A 26270-nucleotide genomic window follows, 5' to 3' on the forward strand; every position below is an offset into this window, starting at 1 on the left:
CACCTTTTCATGTGTTTTGTTAGCCATCTGTATGTCTTCTTTGGAGAAATGTCTGTTTAGTTCTTTGGCCCATTTTTTGATTGGGTCATTTATTTTTCTGGAATTGAGCTTCAGAAGTTGCTTGTATATTTTTGAGATTTATCCTTTGTCTGTTTCTTCATTTGCTATTATTTTCTCCCAATCTGACGGCTGTCTTTTCACCTTACTTATAGTTTCTTTTGTAGTGCAAAAGCTTTTAAGTTTCATTAGATCCCATTTGTTTATTTTTTGCTTTTTCCCAATATGGTCTGGAGTGGGTCAATGAGACGCGATCCCTGCTGTGATTTAATGTCATAGAGTGTTTTTTGCTAGTTCTTTCCTCTAGGAGTTTTATAGTTTCTGTGTCTTACATTAGAGTCTTTAAGTCCTTTTGAGTTTATTCTTTTATGTGTATGGTGTTAGAAAATGTTCTGTTTCATTCTTTAAAACATTAGTGGTTGCGCCAGTTTCCCCAGCACCATTGTTCAAAGAAGGGTTGTCTTTTTTTCATTGTATATTTCTGCCTCCTTTTCGAAAGAATATAAGACGATGTACCATGACAGCAAGGATTCGTTGCATATATAAATCTCGGGAGCGTTCCTACAAATGGCGTTGGTGTGCGACAATCAGTTGATCTTATTTCTGGTCATACTATTGAGAGTGCACCGTACCCACATACACTGTCTTGATGACTGTGGCTTTGTAGTAGAGTCTGAAAGTCAGGCAGGTTCGATTCCTTCCAGTTAACATCTCTTCTTCTAAGGAATTAACTTTGGCACTCGAGGTTTTTTGTATTTCCATACAAATTGGTGAAATTATTGCTTCTAAGTTCTGTGGAAAAATACCATTGGTAAAGCCTTGATAGGAATTGCCATTGAGTCCTATAGATTGCTTTGGGTAAGTATAGCCCCATTTGACAATATGTTCTTCCAATCTATGAACAAGTATATTTCTCCATCTGTTTGTGTCCCTCTTTGATTTCTTTTCATCAGTGTTTAATATTTTTTCTATGAAGTTGTTTCTCTATGATAGATATACTCAACTAAGTATTTTTCCTTTTTTGTTGCAATGGTGAATGGTATTGTTTCTTTAATTTCTCTTTCTGTTTTTTCATTGTTAGTATATGGGAATGCAAGGGATTTCTTTGTGTTAATTTTATATCCTGCAACTTTACTATATTCATTGATTAGCTCTAGTAATTTTCTGGTAGAGTCTTTAGGGTTTCCTATGTAGAGGATCATGTCATCTGCAAACAATGAGAGTTTCACTTCTTCTTTTCCTATCTGGATTCCTTTTTACTTCTTTTTCTGCTCTGATTGCTGTGGCCAAAACTTCCAACACTATGCTGAATAGTAGTGGTGAGAGTGGGCCAACCCTTGTCTTGTTCCTGATTTCAGGGGAAAATGCTTCAATTTTCCCACCATTTGAGGGTAATGCCCTGGCATGAGTTTGCCAAAATAATATTAGCTTTTATTAATTTGAAGGGTTGTTCCTTCTCAAATCCTGCTTTCTGGGAAGTTTTAAATCAAATACCAATGGAGGTTGAATTTGTCCCCAAGGCTTTTTCTCTGCATCTATGAAGAATAATCCATATGGTTTTTACTTTCAATTTGTTAATGTGTGGTGTATACAGTTGATTGATTTGCGGGATATTAAGAAATCCTTGCATTTCCTGGGATCCAAGCCCACTTTGGTCAATGGTGTTGAATTTTTTTAAATAACTGTTGTTTGGGCTTCTTGTTTGCTAGAGTTGTTAGGATTTTGCAAAAATCTATGTTTCATCAAAAGTGAATATTCGGCCTGTAGTTTCCTTTTTTTGGTGGCATCTTTGTCTGGTTTTGGAACTAGGGTGATGGTGGCCTCATAGAATGAGTTTGGAAGTTTACCTTCTTCTGCAATTTTCTGGAAGAGTTTGAGTAAGACAGGTGTTAGCCCTTCTCTAAATTTTTGGTAGAATTCAGCTGTGAAGCCATCTGGTCCTGGGCTTTTGTTTCCTGGAAGATTTCTGATTACAGTTTCAATTTCCTTGCTTCTGATGGGTCTGTTAAGATCTTCTATTTCTTTCTGGTTCAGGTTTGGAAAGTTATACTTTTCCTAAGAATTTGTCCATTTCTTCCAAGTTGTCCATTTTATTGGCATAGAGCTGCTGGTAGTAGTCTCTTATGATCCTTTGTATTTCAGTGTTGTCTGTTGTGATCTCTCCATTTTCATTTCTAATTTTGTTAATTTGGTTCTTTTCCCTTTGTTTCTTAATGAGTCTTGCTAATGGTTTGTCAATTTTAAAATCAAACTGAGACTTTACAAATATTGAACTTAAAATTTTTTGAATCTACAGAAACCTAAAAATCACACTTGCTGCTAAATAATTATAGTTTAGCCATCATTCCTTTGAGTAATCAGGTATTTTTATAGGTGTTTTTGCAAGTTGTGCTTTTTGCTTCCCTCGTGGCTCAGTAGTAAAGGATCTGCCTGCAATGAGGGCGAGCTGGGTTTGATCCCTGGGTTGGGAAGATCCCCTGGAGAAGGAAGTGGCAACTCACTCCAGCATTCTTGCCTGGAGAATCCTCATGGACAGAGGAGCCTAGAGGGCTACAGTGTCCAGGGTCACAAAGAGTCAGACATGCTAAGCAGCTGGGCACAGACAGACATAGGTGTTTACCACTAGGAAGTCATAGATGTGGGCTAACTCTTCTTTTCTATCTCTCTTTTGGTCATTCTCTTTTTTCTTGACCTTCCTCTTCTCTATAATCATGATTAGCTGTGACATCACAACACTTTAAAGAGAAATGATAAGACAATAAAAACATATGTTAATTCTAAGAGCTTTCTCCTTCCTTCTTTAAATCCATAATATTAATAAGAATTGACCATACAATTTGATATTCAAAGCATATGAATTTTTCTTCATATCCTATATTCAGTTAATTCCTGTCTGAAAGTAAATATTGCATTTTACTTTTCAAAGTTATGACATTTTTCTGGGGATGCTCATTTGAAATTATATTTTCCTTAAACTGTGAGATCATCAAGTAATGGCAGATTTTTTAAAGTAACCACTACATAAACTCTGAGTTGGATTTGTCAGAGCTGAAGCACTAAAATGCCATAGAAAAAGGTAATTTTTAATTGCAATTCTGGAAGAATATGTATTCTAGGTTATGTGATTCATACATATTAGACCATAATCAAATGAAAGCTAGTGTCCAGAAAGTGAAGAATGCAGTAAAGATTAAGATCAGATCTTATATTCTAAATATTACTTATTGGTTTAGTCATTTTCCTCCCAGTTTCCTAACCCTGATCATTGATTGCAAAAATGTTTTAAACATACATTAAGACCAACTTTTCACAACTTTCCATTCATATTAAAATAATAAATCATTAAACATGAATTGTTCCCTAAACCAATATCTTCAGAGAGTGTAATCCAAATAACACTAGCTGTCACACATTTCTCTTAGACCTTTAAAATAGACTGGAAATTTGAAAGCTACTTTTAGTTTATGCTATTTTCCTCAAACAGGCTTTCTTGCAATTAATATTTGATTATGATGGGAAGTATCTCACTGTGCCTAAGGCCAATTAGCATTGCCAAAGGCCCAGACTCCAGGTGATTTTCTGTACACCAGAGGCTTTCCTATAAGACTTGACCTCATTCTGTTCATCCTTACTAGAAAATGCATCCCAGACTAAGCGTATATATCCAGATACTCAATTCTTGGAGTATACCATCAGAGTGGCAAGTGAGACACATTTTTCTGGGAGAATTGACTGATGTCTGGGCACAGATGTACAACTCGATTCTGGGAAGTTGCACTCCAAAGGCCACACCTAGAAATACACCAATTGTTTCTCTACTTATTGAAAAGTCTTGAATTTTTTCATTGTTTCATTCAACAGTCACTTTAGGTGTGTGCGTGTATACTCCACCGTGCCTAACTCTTTGCAATCCCATGGATTACAGTTACCAACTTTGAGGACAAAGTGTTATCTGCTTACTCAGAGATAAAATCACAGTATCTAATACAATGTCCATAATAGTAAAAACTCAAAAAATAATAAGACATAAATGAATAATAAATATATTGCTTGTGAAGCAATAACTTGTTCCAATTATGGGGTCATGTTAATATAAAATGAGCCAATAATTTCTGTGGAAGAAGAAAACAGGACTTTGGCAATGGGAAACAGGGATCATCTATCATTTCATACTGTATATTACTTTACTTCCAAAATAATGCCCCTTGACCATCTTCTTTCCTCTCCATGTTTTTTCTTTCTGATAGTTTGGCCTATTTAGCTTTACTCTTCTCAAACTTTGATTGACCTTATATCAAACAGAAGAGACATTTTGTTTGATTATATACTATCTTTATTTGCAAAGACAATGTAATGCACATAAGATAGTCCATGTTTACCATATCTAATTGCCTTCTGGTGGAACTATCCTGAATCTACTGTTTGGCTTGTCAGTTTTACAGATTCTTGAAGGCTGACCAGGCCAAACAGGCTTAGTAGTTCCTACCTTCTCATTAATAGTTTTAATTGACGTCAATAAGAAACTTCTTAATGTTAATATCTAACAATTCAAAAGATAAACTGATGTGGAGAAGGTAGCATTAGAATCTAAAGAGTGTCTGATCCCAAAACAATTAAAGTCTTATTTCTTTAAGCATAATTATGAATCCCAATGTCCAGATCAAGTTAACAGAAATTTGAAACAAAAGTAGTTGCATTACAAAGAATGTGACATTGTTAACTTTCAAACATGGTGAAGTTCATTGAGCATCAATGAAGGCAGGTTCTTAGCTCACTCTGACATGAAACATATAGCACAGTGGTGGTTCAGGGTTACCTGTGTGTCATTAAAAAAGGATTTTGTTTGCTTTTACTCCTTGAGAGAAATGCTTTCAAACTGGTCAGAATGCTTTTTGGAGGATAAAGATACCCCCAGGTATGCTATTTTCTATTACAAAACAATTAAGTAGAAATCTACAGCCAGCTTTTTTAAATCAGTACCTTAAGAAACAGATTCAGTTCAAACCTGCTTGAGATAGATCCCCACTGAATAGCGTCCACTGAGATACTGAAATGGCAATATTTTCAACTGTTTTCACTTCTAGTCTTCTGTTAAAACACTTGAACACGACTTCAGTGGCATTTAGTGCAACAGCTAAAATAGACATACATTGTTTAAAAACTGACTTTTGAAAAGTTGTGCTCCCTCATGTTTTTTTCCCTATAATGGGTTTCTTTGGGTTCTTACAAATGATTGACAACAGTTCTCTACTACAGCATCGTTGCAAGTGTTCATTGAAGTCTGACAGTCTGGAAATTAAAACAGAAAAGGAGCATTTTATAATCCATAAGAATGCCTTTCCTGTATCACTTTATAGGAGGCGAGTTTTACAGCATGAGGATGCAGTTTCCCATGTTTGTCATCTGTTGTGTGTCTTCATTTCCCAGATTGTACCCAATCTGCAGTTCTTACTAGGACAAAAACATCCCTTTAAATCAATAAGAAACAAAGCTCTAATAAAGAATGCTGAATCAGCCCCATCACCACCATACTAATTATGCAGCGAACACACTGTACTGTTTACAGTGGACCTTTCTGAGACCTAACCATAATATTAAACTCAGAGTCTATTCCAGGAGTAGCCAAGTCTCCATAAAATTTTTTATTTATCTTGAAAGGCGAATGCTTATTCATTGCGTAACACCCAAAGACATGGTTCCTCCTCTTTTTTCCTCCCTAAACATCGTTAGATAGTTAGATGACCAATAATTCTTAACGGTGTCAGTAAAGTCAGTGAAAGGATTGGTTCTGCAGAGACATAAGCATCCCAGTACTATTTGTAGACTGGCTGGAAGGAAACTGTATGGAGGATGGGGTGTGGAGAGGTGTGAGCTTGGGAGAAGAGCCTGAGATTTATTGCTGAAACGATCTGAATGTGAGCAGAAAATCTGGGTCTCCCCAGATATTCGCAATTCTCAGTACTTGCAACGCATCCGACACCCTGAAGTAGTTATCCTTCTGCCCGCTTGTTTCAGTTTTGTGTTTGGGTCTGTTTGTGTGCGCGTTCGCCCGGATGGAGTTCTCCTGGCCGTAGCGTGGGTTGGGTGTACGTGTGCATATGTACCCAGGAGGAATTAATTACATATTGAAAACATCTGCATTAGCAGCGTCTGCAGTCCGCGCTGCTCCTGTCGGGATGCTCGGCTCCGTCCCTTGGTGTTAGGACCACTCGGAAGACCTGCCAGTCGGACGCCTGATTCTGGTTCCCTGGGGGGGCCGGAGCTCCCGGAGCCTGTACCATCTCTTGTCTGAAGGGGAGCAGAGGCGGCTGAGAGAAGGCGCCCGAGCGCAGGGGTGGTGTTTCCCGCAGCTGGGTTGGGGTGGGGGGGAGGCGAGGGGCCCAGGGTTGGAGCCGGGTTCCGCGATCACCCCACGAATTCCCAACTTCGGCCCCGCCTTCGGCCCGGGGTGGGGAAGAGGCGCGCGCCCCCCTCCTCGTCCCCCGCCCCAGCCGATGGACCGGGGCCCGTGGGCTCCTTCTCGCGGATGTTTCCCCGGGAGGCGAGGGCAGGGCAGAAGGGCTGTGACAGCCAGAGGGGTACGGTAAGGAGGAGGAGGCGGCGGCGGTGAAGGAGGAGCCGGGGAGGGGCCTGGAGCCGCCGAGAGAGAGAGAGAGGAGGGCTTGCCCCCCAACACACACCGCCGCCCCCCGCCTCGCCCGCCGCCCCGCTTCCCTGGCGCTGCCGGCGGCGGCGGCGTCTCCAGCCCTCCGGCCGCCGCGGCTCCGCGGGGCAGATGCTGCCCCGCGCCGCGCCGCGCTGAGGCCGTGCGTGCGCCCGCCCGTGGCCGCGGGGCTGCGTGCTCCGTGCGCGCAAACACAGTCCCTGCATGAGAGCTGCCGGGCGCCCGGGAAGCCCTCCGAGTCCCGCTGCCCAGCGGCCGGCCGGGGAGCGCTCGCCCGCAGGGGCAGCATCAGCACCGCCGCCGTCCCCGCGCGCGCTCCCCGCGTCTCCTGCATCCTCCGTTCTTCTGATTTTCCGCCTCGTCCCCTGGTGATTTTTCTTTTTTTTTTTTTTCCCTGAGAAGGAGAGGGCGGGGTAGGAGTCCCCTCCTCCGTTCCTCCCCCCGCCTCCCGCTCCCCCCCCCCTACGCCTCCTTTTTTTTTTTCCCCTTCTCGGTTTGAATTCTTTCCCCCTGACATTGGTTCGCAGAGCAAGAGGCGAGACAACACGCGCGGAGGGAAAAGGCAGGCTGCGATCGCCCTGCTGCTCCGGACTGGAGCCCGGAGCGGCTGAGCGCAGAAGAAGAAAGACGCAGGAGGGTCTTGGCTTTTTCCGTGGTGCTCGAGGACGGCCCATCGCCCTCCGAGAGACGGGCGGACGGACGGACGGCGTCTCTCCGCAGCGAGCCTTTGGAGTACCGCGAGCCGGGAGGCGAAGGATGCCCGGGGCTCGGGGAGCCCGCTGCGGGGCAGCGCTGTGGCTCGGGCTGCTCGGCGGCGTCTTCTGCAGAGCCTGGACGGCTCCCGCCACGTCCCGTAAGTAGCCCTCCCGCCGCCTCGCTCTGCGCTGGAGCAGTTTCAGTGCCGCATTGATGTTCCACCCGCCCCGGGTACCAACTCCGAGGAGGTGCCTTCGCAGGTCTCGCCCTGCTGATGCGTGTGTGTGTGCGCGCGTGTGTGGTCTGTCACGCACTTGGCGGCCGCTGCAGCAGGGGAAAACTCCAAACCCCGCGCTCCCGGCTGCGGGGAGAGAGAGGGTGGTTGATGCTGGTGATGTTTCTGGAAAGTTGTTTGTGGTCATGGAGATGGGTTGGCGGCCGCTTGGTTAGAGTGGTACAGTGTCGGTGACGGCTTCTCAGGAGTTCTCTCTCCACTTCGGTGTGTTTGTGTAGACGGAGTTCATTGCTTTGGGCTTAGGTAGGTCAGGGAAAATGAAAAGTGAAACCGTGGCAAAAATAAGTTTATTTATGGTTTTAACTTTAAATGAGCGCGGCTTCGGGAGTGGGAAAGGAGCTTATTTTGAGCAGATTAGGCTTCTATGGACTTCTGCGTGTCACCCCCACCCCGAGTTAATGACCGTTTAGTACTTGTTTATTAAAATGGAACACAGTGAATCTAGTATTGTAACCGAAATCGCTTTAATTGCCTGGCAGTGGAGTGTAACGCAGTCTGGAACTTGGGACAGGCAATGCCAAATATCTCTAATGCAGTAGTGAACAGATTTCTTGAGAATTCTCTGAAAAAAATTATGCTCTTTAGTATGTTTATCTCTGTGTGTTTTAACTAGCTTTTTCTGAAGAAGATTGTTCATTTGTTCGTGAGGTTAGAAAGAGTAGAAAGCAATGGAAGATTCCAGCCCATCTTCTGCATTGCTTTAGAAGTGCATATTGTGCATCTAGGGAGGAAATGCATGAGCGCTCCTTTGGTTCAGAAAGAGTTAAGCACTAGAAAGATTGCCTGTAGGAATCTTAGGATGATATTCATAAGAAATACTTGTTTCTGAAAATGAATAAGTTGTTAAAGAATCATCATGGAGATTTTAGATTTTGAAAAATAAGTGTTTTCCATGTAGGAAGAAAAGTTTAGTGTTTTCCAGAATTCATATGTGAAGTATCTCTATCAGATTCTAGGATTCATTAAAATATCTTCGTCCGTATGTTAATATTAATGCTCTTATTCCAGTGTGTAAATATTAATAAGAATAAACATTGAAAATTGACTTTATAAGTTGTGCTAAAAAATCTAAGTAATAGTATCATATGATGATCCAGAATTACTGTTTTGACAAATTTTCCCAATTACAGTATTTGATTCTCTTTCATTTCAAGATATCATTTCAAGATAGAGAAGCCACTAAATGGTAATCTAAGTTTGTAATGAACTTGAAAAAAAGTTTTAGTTTTTTCACAAAATAGACATAAAAATGTGATATGTTATTAATATTTAATGCCAGTTTTATAGATTTAAATATAACATGCAGCTTTAATGCTTGATATTAATATTTCCATAAATATGTAACTAGCTACTGAGAAAACTGTTCTGATGAAATTTCAGTTTCCATGTCAAGGTCTGGTTATATAGAACTAGTTGCCACTTTTCTCAGAAAATAAGCTCATTATACATGAAATTTATTGTGTTCACGGACTCAAGGCCCTCACATTCAGAGTTTTTCCTGAGTTCCGCATTTCATTTTTCTGTATACTTTAATTATAATGGATCCATCTGAAAAATTCATGTGTCAAGAATGGCTTACATACAGTCTTTAGGTTACTATATTTTAAGAACCAAGAAGTTGTCATTTCCGAAACACATTCTTAGTTCTTATAACTTAGAATTCGGCTACAGGGAAGAACAGAGACCATTACTTTTAAGATGGGTAATAGTTACGTTCAATTATTCAGGCTTATTTATTTAACTCTTTTTCCTCATTTTTAAAAAACTGTGTAATGGCTTAATTAATATGACAATTTCTTTCATTTGAATCTAAATTGTGGGACCAAACTCAGAGTTGCCCCCATTCTAGAAATGAATTAAACGTAAGAGTGATTTCAATTTTACTGATCAGAACGAGCTTCACATACTCAGTACTTTAAATCTATACTTCTACCCTTAATGAAAAGTTTTGTTTGTGTAATATATGCAGCTCTGAAGAAGTTTGAGAGTTAAATTCTTAATACTAAAAACACTGAAAGGAGAGAAAAAATGGTTAACTACATGAATCTAAGATAATGAACAACTCAACCAGGAGAGGTCATCACAAGACAAAAAGTAGCCTGAAAATCTAAAAGTAATGTTTTTATTTGGTACCCATTTAAAAAAATATGATGACTCTGCTAAAACTTAGAGTTCCCAAATAACTTTCTAATGTGATGGATATTTTTTGAAGATCTAGTTAATATTTTAAAATTTCATAACAGCATCGTTTCAGATATACCTTGGCTTCTGGCTTATTTCTTCTTCCCTGTTATTGAACTGTATGTATGAAGGCTGTTCCTGTTAATACTGCCTTTTTTATAACTAAACTAAAATAAACTTTAAAGAAGCTTATCTCTAGGATTAAGTAGAAATGGATTTTAATTTCTTGGCGGATAGTGGAAATGAGCTGCTGCTGAGCCAATGGAATCAGAGAGCCTTGCTTCTTGTAAATGTAAATGCACAGGGCACATATGTAAAGTTTAAGTTGAATATTTTACTCTTAGGGAGTTGCGTTTATTTGAACACATTTGAAAGACCCTGACAGTACAGTTCTAAATGATGAGAAGCTTGAGCTAGCATTTAGTGAATTTAGTTTATTCTCAAGATATACTAAATTTTGACTTAAACAGTGCTTTCTAATAAAAGTCGCTTTGCATTGTTTTATATAGCCATTGAACTATAATTTCACTGACTGTAGTATTTGAAAAGTGTGGGTTCAATTGATCAAATACTTTGTAGCAAACATGTTTTTACTTATATAAGCACAAATGTATATAAATATATATACATATGTTAAAATCCTTTAAATACATTTTATATAATATGTGTGATATATAACATATAGAGGTATACTATTATTTAATATACATAATATTATATATTTATTATATCTAAAATATATGTGTATTTATATGTTTTCTAACAAATCTCTCAAGGGGTTTAAGTTGCTTGCACATTTATAGATAGGTCTTTTCATGTGCAATTATTTCAAGTACCTAAATAGACAATATCAAAACAGTAGTAAATTTGTCTTTTTTCTCTCTTTTGTTCACATGCCAACCTTAAAATGGTATCTTTTAAATAGGTGAATTAAATGTAAAATATATAAGTAAACATGAAAGCAAATAATATTAGTTATACTGAGCTTGAACATAGTAATAAATTTGTCTTAAATGAATTTAATTTAAAAAGTGCTTTAGGTCAGTAAAACTCATTGATTGTTAAGAGGACGTACATTATTTATTTAATCCAAACTAATAAAAAGAAAAAATATTATTCACTCATTAGAGATAAATATATGATCCTGATTTCATTGTTCAGGAAATGGGGATCTTTGTCTAAATTTTCTCTTTTAACATCAATAAATGGAAAAAGTGAGTAAAAAAAAGCAATCCACAGATTCAATGTAGTTTTTATAAACTTTTAAACATACAACACATCGTCTTTAGACAAATAACATCAAAGGTGTTTGATGTGCATCATATATACTTTAAAATCGCATTTCTAGTATTTTTGCTATTCTAATTGGCAGGACATTTCAAGGTCTATAACTTCTCTGAGATTTTAAATCACTTCCCTTAATTATGAGTTCCTCCAGAGAAAATCTTAATAAGTCTTTAAAAGTGAACTAGTAAGTCAGCTTGTTTGATGTATCCTTTTCATGATTGAAGCATTAAAAGAATTCACTGTACCGCCCCTTGGCTTGCTTCTCTTTTTTAAAGTAGATTTTATTTGTTGTAAATGTGGTGAAGAATAAGGGGAGATTCTTACTTCAAATCCAGTGGGTGATTATCTTAAAAATATTAAACACGTAGAGAACCACTTCTGCATATTATCTCTGTAGTGATTGATTTTAATGGAATAAAGAAGCAAATGGGTAATTTCAAAGTTTTCCCGTATCTCATTGATTTGAGGAGTGTTTTAGTTTATCATTTATCACTGTGTGCTAAGTTAAACAATACAGTACATCATAATTTAAGCCTCAAAGTCTGCATTAAGGAACTAAAGGGAGTGCTATATTTATAATCAGTGTCTGAAGTTGAATGTTTGAGTGTTTCTAGATAAATACATATAATAAGATAAGTACGTTGTCGAAAACTAAGATATATTTCTATAATCATCTCCTATTTGGTCATGGAAGAAATTATGTGTTTAGTTTTTCCATGTTAATATGTAAGAATAATGATGAAGTGATCTTTGTATAGGCTTTAACTTTTCAAATGAGACTCATACAAGAGAATACTTCTCAATGGAATGATCAGTTAAAACTGCATCTTCCCATCTCCTGGGATCTTTAGAACCTGCCTATTTTAGTTCTGGCCAACTAAAGAGATTGTTGGTATTTGGAACTGCCCCCTCTTTCTCTGTCCTAATGTTTTATGTGGAGAAAACTGCACTTACAACCTTCTTAGCCTCTATTTCTGCTGTTCACTCATCCCACTCCAGGTTATGTGGAGTGACTTAACCTGCTAGGTGACTTTGGGAGAAGGACCTAGTTTAGCTGAGCCCCTCCACCTTCTTTCTTCCAGGTTTCCTACAAAAGGTGTAGTAGTTTCTACTAAAAGACATGCAAGAGTAGGCTATGCCTCTGCAGTAATTTCTGTGGTAATATGAGGAGTCTTATGATGTTCAGCTCTTCTTATGGGTAGAGGGCCTGTTTAATTTCAGAATTAATGTTAATGCATCCCATGGTTGCCATGTAGTGAAGCACTTTTCTTCTGTATCTGCACTTATTACGTAAAGGGTGATATTTGCTCTCCATCTGTGACTTCTTTTTTAATCAAGAACTCAGAGACAGAAAGGAGTGATGTTTATTGTCCTTTATCAAGCCCCAACATATGAAAATTGCCAGTAATAAGCTTATTTAGCATTGAACTGTACGAACATTGTTAAAAACCATCAGTGACTTAAGACTTATTTTTCCTCCTGGAGGTTGAGTTGGAGAATTGACTTACTGTAACTATGATCTCCAAGCCCCTCTATTCATTCCTTCTTTCATATGTGCATGGTCCTGTTAGTGATATTTATTTTAGAGAGACATTTAAAAGAAAACCATTTGTTTATCTGGGGTTAACATTACCATTTAAAACACACATCTTGGTTGTAGACTTTAGTAGCTCCGCATTCAATTCCATGCTGTCCATTTAAGCATCAGGTGAATTTGACATGCCTTGAGTTGGTCGTTACTTCCTATTCGTGTTCCTACTGCACAGTCATGAAGAGTTGGATGATTTGGATCAGTTATTCTACAAAAGAAACAGAAACATTTGGACTTTGAAGACAAAGTTTGACTGATTTCCTTGATTGTAAATTTCAAAAAAAGAGCTTGTTAAACTCTTACTTAGTTCATTTTTGGGGTAGACTATTCATAATAACAGCTTGAAGTAACTAAATTTTTTATAGCACTCCAGATTTTAAAACCTCCCCTGATAGTAGGAAATCTGGAAATAAAGATGTATTCATTGGCTCTGAGTTTGCTTCTGAAGAGATCACATTTTTGGTATACTATAAAAACGCTACAGAAATACAGGCAAGCTCCCGAGGGCTGTAGTCAACATTTTCCTTATGATTCACATTTGTTTGAAATACTCTCGTAAACATACATAGTGACATATTCTTTAATGTTTTTATATTTAGGAAGGAGGTATAACTAGTTCCTGAGAATATTTTGTACCAGGAAAAATGATCCCCAAAGATATATAAGGTTCTTCCTATTTCCACTTCACCCCTGCTTGGGTGCATAGTCTTACTTAATCAGTTTGTATCATAGAAGATGGTGAATGAAGGTTAACCCTGACTCTGTCTTGTGTGGTGCACCTACATTGGAATCAAGTTGTAGAAAATTTAATTAAATTCAGTAAGGATTTGCTCACTTCTATGCATTATATGTCATGTTGAAACAAAGTACATAAAAAGACAAATTTTGCCTTGACTCTTAATTTTCTCCTAGCCACTATAACAATGTCTGCTAAGTCATTCAATTATGATATTGTTTAAAAAGGAATGCACAGGTGAAGTAAGTACCTGTGCTCTGAATTAACAAAACAACTTATTCTGGGGTGAAATAGTACCATGCTTTGCCAAAGAATACATTTACCTGTAAGAATATTCTCTTAAAATGGAAGGTGCTTATCGTTACTTGTAAATCATGCAGACTCAAACAGTTATTGTGAACTAAGGTAAATTGTATATGGATTAAAATGCGTCACTCAACTCAATTTTACTAGGTAGTCATCTCTTACTTAATGGGAATCAAGTTATTAAGCAACCTTATAAAAGCAAATGTTTACTTCCATATCATATACTCAGTAGATGATATACATATTGTGCAAAATATGTGAACAGAAGGACTACATGAAAAAAAAGTCAGCCTAATTATGTAATGTGGCAAAATTTTAGCATACTTTAGAGATAAAATGTGTTTAAAATTTGGTAATTACACATGAATAATTACTTCATTAAATTACTTAATTGTTAATAAATTTAAGCTCGAAATTTATAGAATGCATGTGGTATATTTGAAACATTTTTGATTCAAGCAAAAATATATCTGGAAATCATTTATGAATATCAGTTTTTCAAACGATTAAATGAATATGTTATTAGTTTATTGATTTTAATGTCAGCTGATCTAAAAACATGTGATCCAGACTTTTTTTTCCTCCCTACACACTAAAATAGTGTGGCCACAATAAAATATAAGTTTGATGCCATCATCAAGATAGTACTGCTAACCTATTGTGGCATTTTTTTCTCAGTGAGTGTGAATATGGCCACAAAATCAAATCCTTCTGGACGCAATCCACCAGGCAACCACAGAAAATCTCATTAGATTTGATCTATAATATAAAACTTTATTTTTCACTTATGTAGGTTATCGTCCCTGGAGGTTTTTCAGCTGACTTTTGTTAATGAGAAACTATACTTGTTACTTAAATCACATGACTAATATTGAGAATGTTATCACGTGGAAAAAATACTTTTATGTCTGCTCTATACAGTAGAAGAAGTTGTTAATGGTGGTGATGAAATCTCCAAGAGTACAATTTCATCGTACGTCTTGCACGTCTGTAGTATATGTGAGATTTACTCAAGTGTCTTAACATAGGCATGTAGGTTTCTCCTGACTTGTTTAGAGCAGATTCTGGTGTTGTTGGCTATCTGGAGTATGGAAGTAAGAATAACCATTTAATTGTGTCAGTTGACAAAGATAATACTGTTAAAGATATCAATGTGTCATCATTGGGTATTTACATTGCTTCTGCTATCTCCTGCATTGGAAGGTGGGTTCTTTACCACTAGCGCCACCTAGACAGCCCCACAAACATAAACAGCCTCCTTCCTATTTATATACTGATGTGTTTGTGTGGAATTGATGTCAAAACTGGAATGCTTGTTCAACAAGTATATATCATTTCTCTAATAAATGTTTCCTGATTGAGTTCTAAAAACTTGCAACAATTGCCTTTTCAGCACCAATCAGTTGGTGTTCTTTTCCAGAACTCTAGGCATCAATAGAGATTATGATGCTTTAAATCTTTTTTCCAGTTGACATGAATACCGCTATTTGTTGATTGCATACTTCAGGTCAAGCCGTACTCTCTAGATGTATTGCTCTGCTGTGCTTAGTCGCTCAGTCATGTCTGAGTCTGTGATCCCGTGGGCTGTAGCCCCCCAGGCACCTCTGTCCGTGGGGATGCTCCAGGCAAGAATACAGGAGTGAGTCGCCATGCTCTTCTCCAGGGGATCTTCCCAACTCAGGGATCAAACCCAGGTCTCATGTATTAACTCACTTAATACAACAGTGCTCCAGCTTGCTGATAAGAAAGCTAAGGCAGAGAAGTAAAGTCGCTTTCCAGGCCACTTGTATGATCTGTCCACACAGTCTGTGCTCCTAACGATGGCACCACTGGCTAGGTGAAATATTTTGTCATTGATTTCCAGTTCTCTATAACTGAGTTTCAGCTTGCATCTAGGCAGTATTTTAAGGATTAATTATCTGCTTAAGTAGAGTTATAGGGAAAAAAAATACCTGTCGTCATAATGTTTCTATGTCAGTGATAACATTGAATGATAATAATGGAAACAATGTTATTTCTGTTTTAAACCTCTTCATAATAAACTGATTTTACAATGGAATTCTATCTTGTGAAACTATTTATTTAAAGGTACGGAAAATATTTGTTAAAATGTTTTGTCAGATAGGAATAAAAGCTGTTTAAAACTGGTCTTCAGGAAATTTTGCAGTCTGTATCCACAACTGCAAATAGTATTGACATTACTAAAGGTTAAAAGTTGATACCTCTGTCATCTATAACCAGTGTTTTGAGAATGAATTTCAAATGATAATTAATCATAAAACTTTTCTTGGGAGTCTTGTCAGGAGGGAAACTTCTTTATCTTTTAATGGCTATGGGAAATTATTTGTCTCAAAAATATTTGTCAGTTCTGATGCTTAAATACCCCTTGTACCTATTCCTTTTTGTCCATCCCTGTGACCACAGTTCTAGTTAAGATTTCCAGCATTTCCATCCAGACATTAACTTAGCAGCCTCCTAGGATGTCTCCTTGCTGTTAATCATTCTGCTCTAGTTTACCATCGATACATATGCCAGAAATCTTTCCCCAAACAAATCTTCTCATGTGCTCCACTTCTCTGGCTCTTGTCTGTCCCTGTGATGTCATCTGCCCTAACCCAACGTTTGCCCTCCAGAGCCTTGCCATGCCGCAATCCTTGCAACTTCTTCAGTACAACATGCTGCTTCTAATCACATTTCTTTTATGCTGTCTAACTTTCTGTTCCCTCCTTCTGAAATGCCTTTTCCTATTTTGTGTATGCTGATTTTAGAAAAATCTAATACATGCCCCAAACCTGAGAACTTGGGAGCAGATTGGAGGTACCATCACCTCCCTGTGGTAATTTGGTCTAATTGCAGGCAAAATATCAGGAGGATAATAAGCAGTTCCTTTGCTATTTGGACTTATAAGGGGTAGACCAATGACAGATAATACAAGTTATCTTAAATTATCTACTATTAGAGTGAGAAATTACCCAAATTGCTGACACTTGTCATGCAGTGATAAGCACAGATACTTGTTTATCATTATTTATACATGAATATTAATCTGTCACTTTAAGGGAAAGAAAGAAACGATGCTGTGTCAGCTCTATGACATCTCAAACCCTTTTGCTACATGGCTGTATTTTATAGCATTTTCTATATTTCAGTTAAGCCATATCGTTGGTCAGACTCATTAAAAGAGAAGCATGATTGCCCTTTTCAAAACATGCTGTTTCAAAGAAATACCTGTAATCTGCATGTGAATTGAAGACAGATGTCAACAAAATAATTATTGTGCCTAACAGGTACTTTAAAGAGAGTGCCTAAGTTGTCAAAAAATCTTGTAAATGATAGAGTAGTTGCAGAGAAACTTGATAATTGCATATATTTAGTGTATATTATCCAGCATATTAGTTGATATTGTCGAAGTTGCTGTGGGATATTCAGTGAATTTCATTTTGATCTTTAACATAACAAGAATATTCTTTGATGAATACAAAAAATAATCACTTATATTCTATGTTTGTTTATATTTTGAATTAACTCTTCTTGTCCCTACATTTGAAACTTTGTACATGCTGCACCTCATCCTTAAATATCCTCCAGCCTTGCCTTTTCAAAGTCTGCCATCCAGCTAAACCTGTTTAAAAACTTCTAAGCTTTACAATGATTCTCCAGCACTACTTGCTGATAATACAAGTGACTCCTGTTTAACCCCTGGTCTGCATGGGCACAGCCTACGTTTTGTTCTTAGATTAATACATATGAGTGTGCCATTGTATCAAAAGAGCTAGACTTCAGTGTATACCTTTTACCATATACGGCACTGTACTAGTTGCATTGAATTATCATATAAAATTAGACAGCTCTATTTGGAAATACTCAAAGCATATATTGAGGGTGCTCAAAAAATTAAAAACTCACAGATTTCACATTTATACCGTTTTACTTTTATCAAGTTATCCCATATACTAACATACAATCTACATTTTCATAAATCCATGCCGTTAGTTCTAGCTGGGCTTTAAAGTAATAACAGCTTAGTATCTTCTCTATAGTCTATTGCTGTAAAGTATTTGAAGACAGATATCATGAAGTCTGATTAAATTTTAAGACACTATTTTGTAGATGGCTAATTAACATATCAAAGATTAATATAGCTATTAAAAGAAAACATTGTGATTTATATTTATTTATATCCCTCAAATGACCTATAACATTTCTGGGTATGTAAACATAAATAAATATAATCTATTTGAATTGATAGATGAGTTCTATATATAAATTATGCAAATATCTAGATTGTAATGTCATGTAAAGTTTCTTTTATCAGTTCTACTGATATTTCTATAGCTAAATGCAATGTAATCAGTAGTATAATTTTAATACAATATCAGTTACAATAAAGCTTATCTGTAAGTAATAATTCTTGTCTTGTAAATACTGCCTTAAAACTGACCCATCTGTATGAATCACAACAATAACCAAAACAAAATATAACAGACTATTAAAAGTAATTTTAAAGCCTAATTTGCATCTTTTTTTTTTTTGTCCAAACTGAAAGGCAACAGTCTTGATTTTCAGTTTATTGTCTGTTCTTTGCCCAAAGTATATTAGGAAAATATTACTGCAATTCGAGTAGTCTTCATATCATGGAAACATGTTTTAATGTTACATAATTATTGTATACAGTGATCTGAAGCATTTCAGTTTTACAGAAAGTATATCATTAACCAAAACGTAAGTTTTGAAATTTAAAATGCATCATTACTGCACATTTTTAGATGTGAAAAAATTAGAGTAATACATCCAAATTTAAAAGAGATTTCAAATCTTGTAAATAAAAATGACACGTTCTTCTATTAAATTGACATGAATGGAGCTTTTTGTAAGAGGCTTTCAGATCTGTTGTTTGCTCATTTTATATGTCTATAATTATAGTATTTAGAGCATCTCATACTGTGTTTGTTTCTACGTATTGAACTTTCAAATGACAAATGTACTAATGGTGGAGCCAAAGACAAATTGTGCTAGCAGCTGAATTACTGGCCTGCTGAAGTTGCCTGTGACAATGTTGCCTGAAGAATAATTAAAAAATAACTACTCAGAAACATGCATGAAGATTAGCTTGTTTTGGAAAATTAGTGACCTAGGTCTTGACCTAAAATTATTTCTCATTATTTTATTTGTTATACTCTTAATAATCTTTCATGTAACAAATTCAGTTTATAAACTGAATGTTTATAAGCTGAACATGCTAATCTTAGTGGGAAAGATTAATAATAATGTAATACCACTTGAGTCAGTGATGACATGCAACCATCTCATCCTCTGTTGCCCCCTCCTCCTCCTGCCTTCAGTCTTTCCCAGCATCAGGGTCTTTTCCAGTGAATTGGCTGTTTGCATCAGGTGGCCAAAATATTGGGGCTTCACTTTCAGTGTCAGTCCTTCCAATGGACTATTCAGGGTTGATTTCCTTTAGGATTGACTGGTTTGACCTCTGTGCTATCCCAGGGACTCTCGAGAGTCTCCTCCAGCTCCATGCTTCTGTAAGTCACACATTTTATTTGTTTCTTTATCTCTCATTTCAAAATTGTTTTCACTATCCTTTTTTGTAATGTTCAACCTTAGCAACTTACCTCAAGTCTCTTTTATTTACTAGGTATGTTAGAATTTCAATTAAAATTGCTCAGTCATCTCAGTTACTCCAGAGGCAAGTTCAACAGTGAGTGATTAACCAGATCCTCTCTGTTACAACATTTTAGTTGGAACCTAAAGAATGAGAAGGAACTACATAAGGAAAGAGAAGAGGAGAAGTGTTCCAAGCAGAAGAGAACAACTATGCAGTCACCACATTGGCCAAGTTTGGACCTTCCTCTGATTGGGATGTAGCTCATGACTTTGAAATAAGTCTTTTGTAAAACAGATGAGAAAAAATAAAGTTTTGCAAGAGTAAATAATACTGCCTGATAGTTTTTCAACAAATAGAAGGGGACTACATTTTTGCTGGACAAAATATAGAGAATAAGCATGTATTATCTTTAGTAAGAGAATAATGTTTTACCAGTATTGTTAAAAATAAGCATTAAGAAACAAGGCTATGGTTTTTCAGTGGTCATGAATGGATGTGAGAGTTGGACTATAAAGAAAACTGAGCCCTGAAAAATTGATGCTTTTGAACTGTGTCATTCGAGATGACTCTTGAGAGTCCCTTGGACTGCAAGGAGATCCAACCAGTCCATCCTAAAGGAGATCAATCCTGGGTGTTCATTGGAAGGACTGATGTTGAAGCTGAAACTCCAGTAGTTTGGCCACCTGATGCGAAGAGCTGACTCATTTGAAAAGACCCTGATGCTGGGAAAGATTGAGGGTAGGAGAAGGGGACAACCAAGGATGAGATGGTTGGATGGCATCACCGACTCAATGGACATGGGTTTGGGTGGACGCTGGGATTTGGTGATGGACAGGGAGGCCTGGCATGCTGCGGTTCAAGGGGTCACAAAGAGTCGGACACAACTGAGCGACTGAACTGAACTGAAAAAACCTTACAATCTATGAATAAACTTGACTATCAGCCAAGTCAATTAATTTATGACAACCAAGAATATACAGTGGGGAAATTATAGTCTCGTCAGTAAATGGTGTTTGGGAAACTGGACAGCTGTATGCAAAAGGATGAAACTGGGCCGCTATCTTACACCGTACGCAAAAATCAACTCCAAATGAGTTAAAGACTTGAATGTGCCACCTGAAACTATAAGAGTCCTACAAGAAAATGTAAGTCATAAGCTCCTTGACTTTGGTCTTGGTGATGAGTTTTTAGATCTGACACGAAAAGCAAAGTAAGGAAGTAGGATGACATCAAACTAAAAAGATTTGTCATAACCAAGGAACCCATCAGCACAGTGAAAAGGCAACGTCCAGAATGGAAGAAAGTATTTGAAAATCCTATGCAGTATTTCCTCTTTATCCACGGTTTCTCTTTCCAAGGTTTCGCTTAACTGAGGTCAGCTGCAATCTGAAAATATTAAATGGAAAATTCCAAAATAAGCAAGTGGTAAGTTTTAAATAGTGCACCATTCTGAGTAGCTTGGTGAACTTTCATGCCTTCCAGCTCTGTCCCGCCCAGGACATGAATCATTCCTTTGTCCAGAACTTCCTCCCCTTGAAATACTAAGTAGCCAACCTCGCTATCAGATTGACTGTCCCGATTTCAGTTTGCAGCACTGATTATGGCAGTGCTTGTGTTCAAGTTACTGAGGTTGCTAAGACCTATATTAAGACCGAGTCTTCTATACGTACAGAATTGTACCGAAGGAAAAGGAAATATATGCTGGTTTTTATGCTGGACCTCGAGTTGCAAAAGTTACGGACCCTCTGTTACAGTATATTGTTATAATTGTCTATTATTAGTTGCTATGCCTTATTTATAAATTAAAGCTTAGGTATGTATGTATATATAGGTAAAAAACAGTATGTATAGGGTTGGTACTATCTATGGTTTTAGGCATCCACCTGAAATCTTAGAATGTATTCCCTGCAGATTAGTGGGGGTCTACTGTTTTCAGTAAGGGGTTAATATTCAAATATATAAAGAACTCATGCAGCTCAAGAGCAAAAAAAGCAAATCATCTAATTAAGACTGGACAGAGGATCTGAATATTTTCTTGAAGAAGACAGAGAGCCGGAAAGCACATGAAAAGATGCTCAGCAACAGTAATCAGGGAAATGCAAATCAAGAGGACAAGGAGCTATCCCCTCACACCTGTTAGGATGATAGTTCTCGAAAAGATAAGAGCTAAGGTGTTGGTGAGGAAGCGAAGAAAAGATAACCTTTGTGCACTGTTGGTAGGAGTGTAAATCTGTGCATTTACTATGGAAAACATTATGGGTGTTCTTAAAAAAATTAAAAATTGTGTTACTGTACAATTTAGAAATTTTACTTCTGAATATTTACCTGAAGAGAATGAAAAGACTAATGTGAAAAGACATATGCCCTGCAGTATTATTTATAATAACCAAGATATGGAATCAACCAGAGTGTTCATTGAAAGGAGAGTGGATAAAGAAGATATATTAATATATCACATATATAGTAGAATATTACTTAGCCATAAAAAGACTGAAATCTTGCCTTTTTGCCACACAGGATAGGACCTAACGGATATTATGCTAAGTGTGATAAGTCAGAGAAAGAGAAATACCATATGATCTCACTTATATGTGAAACCTAAAAATCAATATATTAATCAATCAAGCACATGGTTACAGAAACTAGATTGGTGGTGGCCAGGAGGGGAGTTGTGGGCATAGGCAGAATGGTGAGGGTGATCAAAAGGTACACACTTCCAGTTATAGAATGAATAAATCATGGGGATGTGATGTACATGGTGACCATAGTTAATAACATGGTATTACATATTTGAAAGTTGCTAAGAGGGTAAAATTTTAAAGTATTCATTACAAGAAAAAAGATTGTAACTCTGTGGTGATGAAGGTTACCTAGATTTGTTGTGGTAAGTGTTTCACAGTATTTACAAATATCTAACCATTGTGTTGTACACCTGAAACTCATACAGTCTTATGTGTCAATTATACCTAATTTTTTGTAAAGAAAGAGAACATCTTACACTCTATGAATGAGCTACACTATCATCCAAGTTGGGTGTCTGGAATAAAAAGCATATACATTTCTACACATAGACTATTACATAAATTACTGCACAGAGAATATTCTGCATAGATTTGGGTGTAGGGTGGATGGGGATAAGGTGTGTCTCTTCATTGCCATTAAAAAAGATATGCCATTTTCTAAATATTTTGGAAAACCTGATCTGTTTTTGTTTTGCCTTGCTTTGTTTTTTTGTAGTTTTTAGCTGATTATGTGAATGAAAAGTAGTTGAAATCTATTTTGGTTTTAATCTGAAACAGCAAATTTTGCTAGGTGAATGTCACTGAAGTAAACAAAAATCAGAATAATCTATGTGAATGTTTTATGCCTGTATGTATGCAATTTATTTATGTATGTATTATGTATGTATGTATGTTCATTTATTCACCACCCATGAATCTTAGCTTCAAGGGGTCTTCTCTGTGTCAGGGTTCATAACTCTGTTGTTATCCGTGGCAAGATTCTCTATTGTCAAAGCTGAATTTCTTAAATATGTGAAATAATATCCTTAAATATGTGAAATAATATCCTTTACTATGAAAGGATATCTCATCCTAGAATCTCCTAAAATAAAGATTACTGTCATATAATGTTCTATAGTCATTGCTGAAAATTATTTTTCTACTGGACCCCTGCTCAAATGTTTTGACATTAATTTGGTGAACATGTGAATTTTTTTTAAAGAATTTACATATTATTTTGGAAAAGTATCTGTTAATGCTTATTAACACAGACTTTCATGTAAGAAAGGCTGGATTTGGTTGTTAGTTCTGTTCCTCAGTGACCATGGACAAATTGTCTAAAATTTGAGCCTCAGATTTCTGATATTTAAAAGATGAAATAATAATGGTACCTTCACGAAAAGCTTGCTATAAGGATGAAGTACAAGATGTATAGTGAGTGGCACATGATGATAGATTAATTTCAATAATTTGTTATTTTTAATGCATTTGATATTTATTGTACAATGTTTATAAATGCTAGACTATGTAGATATTGCAAAATTATGTGTAATTGTCTCAGACATTTGTTTCATAATTTAGTTGGGAAGCTGACACTTACATTTGGAATAATTAGCAACGGTAAGACCAATATATTATTTAATTTTCATGTAATACCACATGTAAATGGTCAACAAGGGAGGTAATATCTCATTTTCTTAATGAAAGAATTAATTGAAGGAAATCATGCATATATCATCTATATTAATTGAATTTATAATTTGTTATAGGAGGCAATATAAGTGGAGCTATACACACAGCGATGTTAGTATTTAAAAGTCATTTATTTTAAAAGTATACTCTTGTTAAAAAGGGAGAAATTACTCAAGCAGTATAAAATAATTAATCTATTTAGGAGAGCCCATTTTACAGTGTAGTAGGTATTCCATTACCTTACTCACAAATGTGTCTGAAAACCCACAACATTTGCAAATTAGAGAGCTTGTGGGCATGAGGAACATATCCAAAAGCATAAACATTTTTACTGTAACTTGTCAGCCATATGGGCAGATGGTATAAAGCTTGTTTTCTGAAATGTGATGGAAAGTATAAAAAGAAATTTGACAATTTTTTTCATTTCTGAATTTGACTATCCAAATAGCTAGAAAACTGGGAAATCAGTGGTATTATTTTAAGACCCTGAAAATCAGTGCCCAGGATTTTTGGAGGTTCAGCATTTAGCTGAAATTGTTTATAACATGTTTTTATTATTAATGGAAACATCTGAGTGTCTATTAAAAATAGATCACTGTGGTAAGCTCTGGGGATTATGAAAACTTTGGAGACAGCGTCTCTGTCCTGAAGGGTTTTATAATCTCTATGAAGGTAGAAGAAACTTACAGTTAAACTTTTTAAATAAGCAGCTTTGCCTATACTAAAAGCTATGTAATTTCTTTGCCAAGACCCAGGCCAAATTAACAATTATATTTTTCTACATTAAGGTATGAATTGAAATGATAGGATCATAAAACTGATGGAGAGAGTTAGTCACTAGAAAATTATACTGTGAGACGTATTCTGAGACCCTGTCAATATTTCCTAGTGAATATGTCAGTATTTCTCTGTGACTCAGGTGAGCCCTGAGGCCATGACTGGTCCCTGCCTTGCAGCCAGCCTGAGTCAGGCCAGGTGATGGCGTTTATCATTTTCTGTCTGACAGTGGTGGAGTATGTATGTTAGATATTTATTTTTTCAATTTCCAACTTCCTGGCCTTAGGATATCATCAACCATCTTGGAAAATATTTTCTCCTTCCCTTCCTCAAATTTTGAATACTCTTTTCAGCAAAAAGAGGTGGACTTATCATTTAATTTATAGAAACAGGAGGATGAAGGAGAGAGTGAAAAAGATCAACAGTCTCCTTTTACCTCCGGGAAATTTAAAGCAAGTCCGGAGTTACCGCTCATGGTTTTTTATTACCTGTGTGTCTCCTTTTCTTCTGCCTACTCCCATCAAACAGGAAGATAGATAAGTTGAGGTGGAAGGAAACTGGGTTATAGTAGTGAAAGAAAAATCACTGATCTTCATCTGTCTGGTAATAAAAATGAGCAATAAGAGAAAATATTCATGAGTGTTTTGTATCAAATGACTTGTTCTTTCTCACCAGACACCAGGATATTAGGTGTAAAGAAGTTAAATCCTGCATTCTCTTTGAAAATTAAATTCATTATTTAATATATTGACACAAAACACATTTAAATCTGAAAGAAATCAAGGACAGTTGAAAAACAGTACATCCAGAGTTGAGGAAGGGGTGGAAATGTGAAGTGAACTAAGTGCTTTAACATACAGTTATATGGATACAATTTTCAGAAATGTGTATCAGTTTTTATAATTACATTCTATTTAGTAGGTATTGCCTAAATGATTTTAATATCAAAAGGAATATTTGTTTCATTATGCAAAAATATTATCTTGTTCCTGGACAATATTGTCTACAGGAGAGATCATTCCAGACTCAGAAACATCAATACTAATATTTGCAGTAACTCAATGATACTTAGCTTAGAGAATTTAGGTAAGGAGAGAAGTAACTTTGATGATTTAATACATGGATGTATATGATTGAAGCAACACTTATTCATTGAATAAGAGGCAAGTTCCTAAATAATATGTTTTCAAAATGTGTTGTTTATAGCTGACTTTGAAGAAGTATATAATATTGAAAATAATTGTGATATACTTTCACATAATAGTATCTTATTGATATTTTAACTCAATAGTTATTTTTAGTGTGATTAATGGTAATATGCCTCATATTTTTAAGTATGAATACATCCCCCTGGCATTACTGTGCTATATACTTCAAAAATTTTCTCATTTTAGTAAGATTTAGTTGATTGCTATATACTTTGGGAAGATAATGGTTGAGTTTATTAAAGATGTATGCATTTTACATAAAGGCTATGTGTACATAAATGCTAGCAAGTCAAAGGATTGTTAGAAAATGTATCTTGTATTCTTATTACATTTGATTCCATACAAATTGCTTTTAAGGAATGTAATATTAATAGAAGGTTATTTCAGAATTCGAATAATACACCAATTCCACAGAGGGCAATATAGAACTTGATCTGTTTTTATACTGTTAGTGTCTTTGCAGCTTAACTTTTCAATGTTGGCCATACATCAAAGGGCTTCACTTTTGACATAAAATAAAGCACAACCTGCAAGTGCTGGATGACTGTGTGTCTGAAACAAACCCAAGTAGTGTCTAATCACAAGTTATAATCTTTATCTCAGATTTTAGTCTGTGCAAAAAAATGCTTTTAAGCAGATGATTGGTTTACTTAAAATACTGGCCT

At 36.5% G+C, this 26270-nt stretch overlaps 1 protein-coding gene across 1 annotated transcript in view; it reads left to right on the plus strand.

Moving 5' to 3' along the window:
- The first annotated feature begins 6949 nt into the window (after positions 1–6949).
- CNTNAP2 (contactin associated protein 2) overlaps positions 6950–26270 on the plus strand; it is a 2193843-nt gene continuing 2174522 nt past the window's right edge. Inside the window, exons 1-2 of the mRNA XM_043463954.1 lie at positions 6950–7089; positions 7249–7574. Coding sequence (XP_043319889.1) covers positions 7478–7574 — 97 coding nt within the window. The 5' untranslated portion in view covers positions 6950–7089; positions 7249–7477. The remainder of the gene's footprint in view (positions 7090–7248; positions 7575–26270) is intronic.

Source organism: Cervus canadensis, chromosome 3 (genome assembly GCF_019320065.1).
Source record: "Cervus canadensis isolate Bull #8, Minnesota chromosome 3, ASM1932006v1, whole genome shotgun sequence".
NCBI classification, from domain to species: Eukaryota; Metazoa; Chordata; class Mammalia; order Artiodactyla; family Cervidae; genus Cervus; species Cervus canadensis.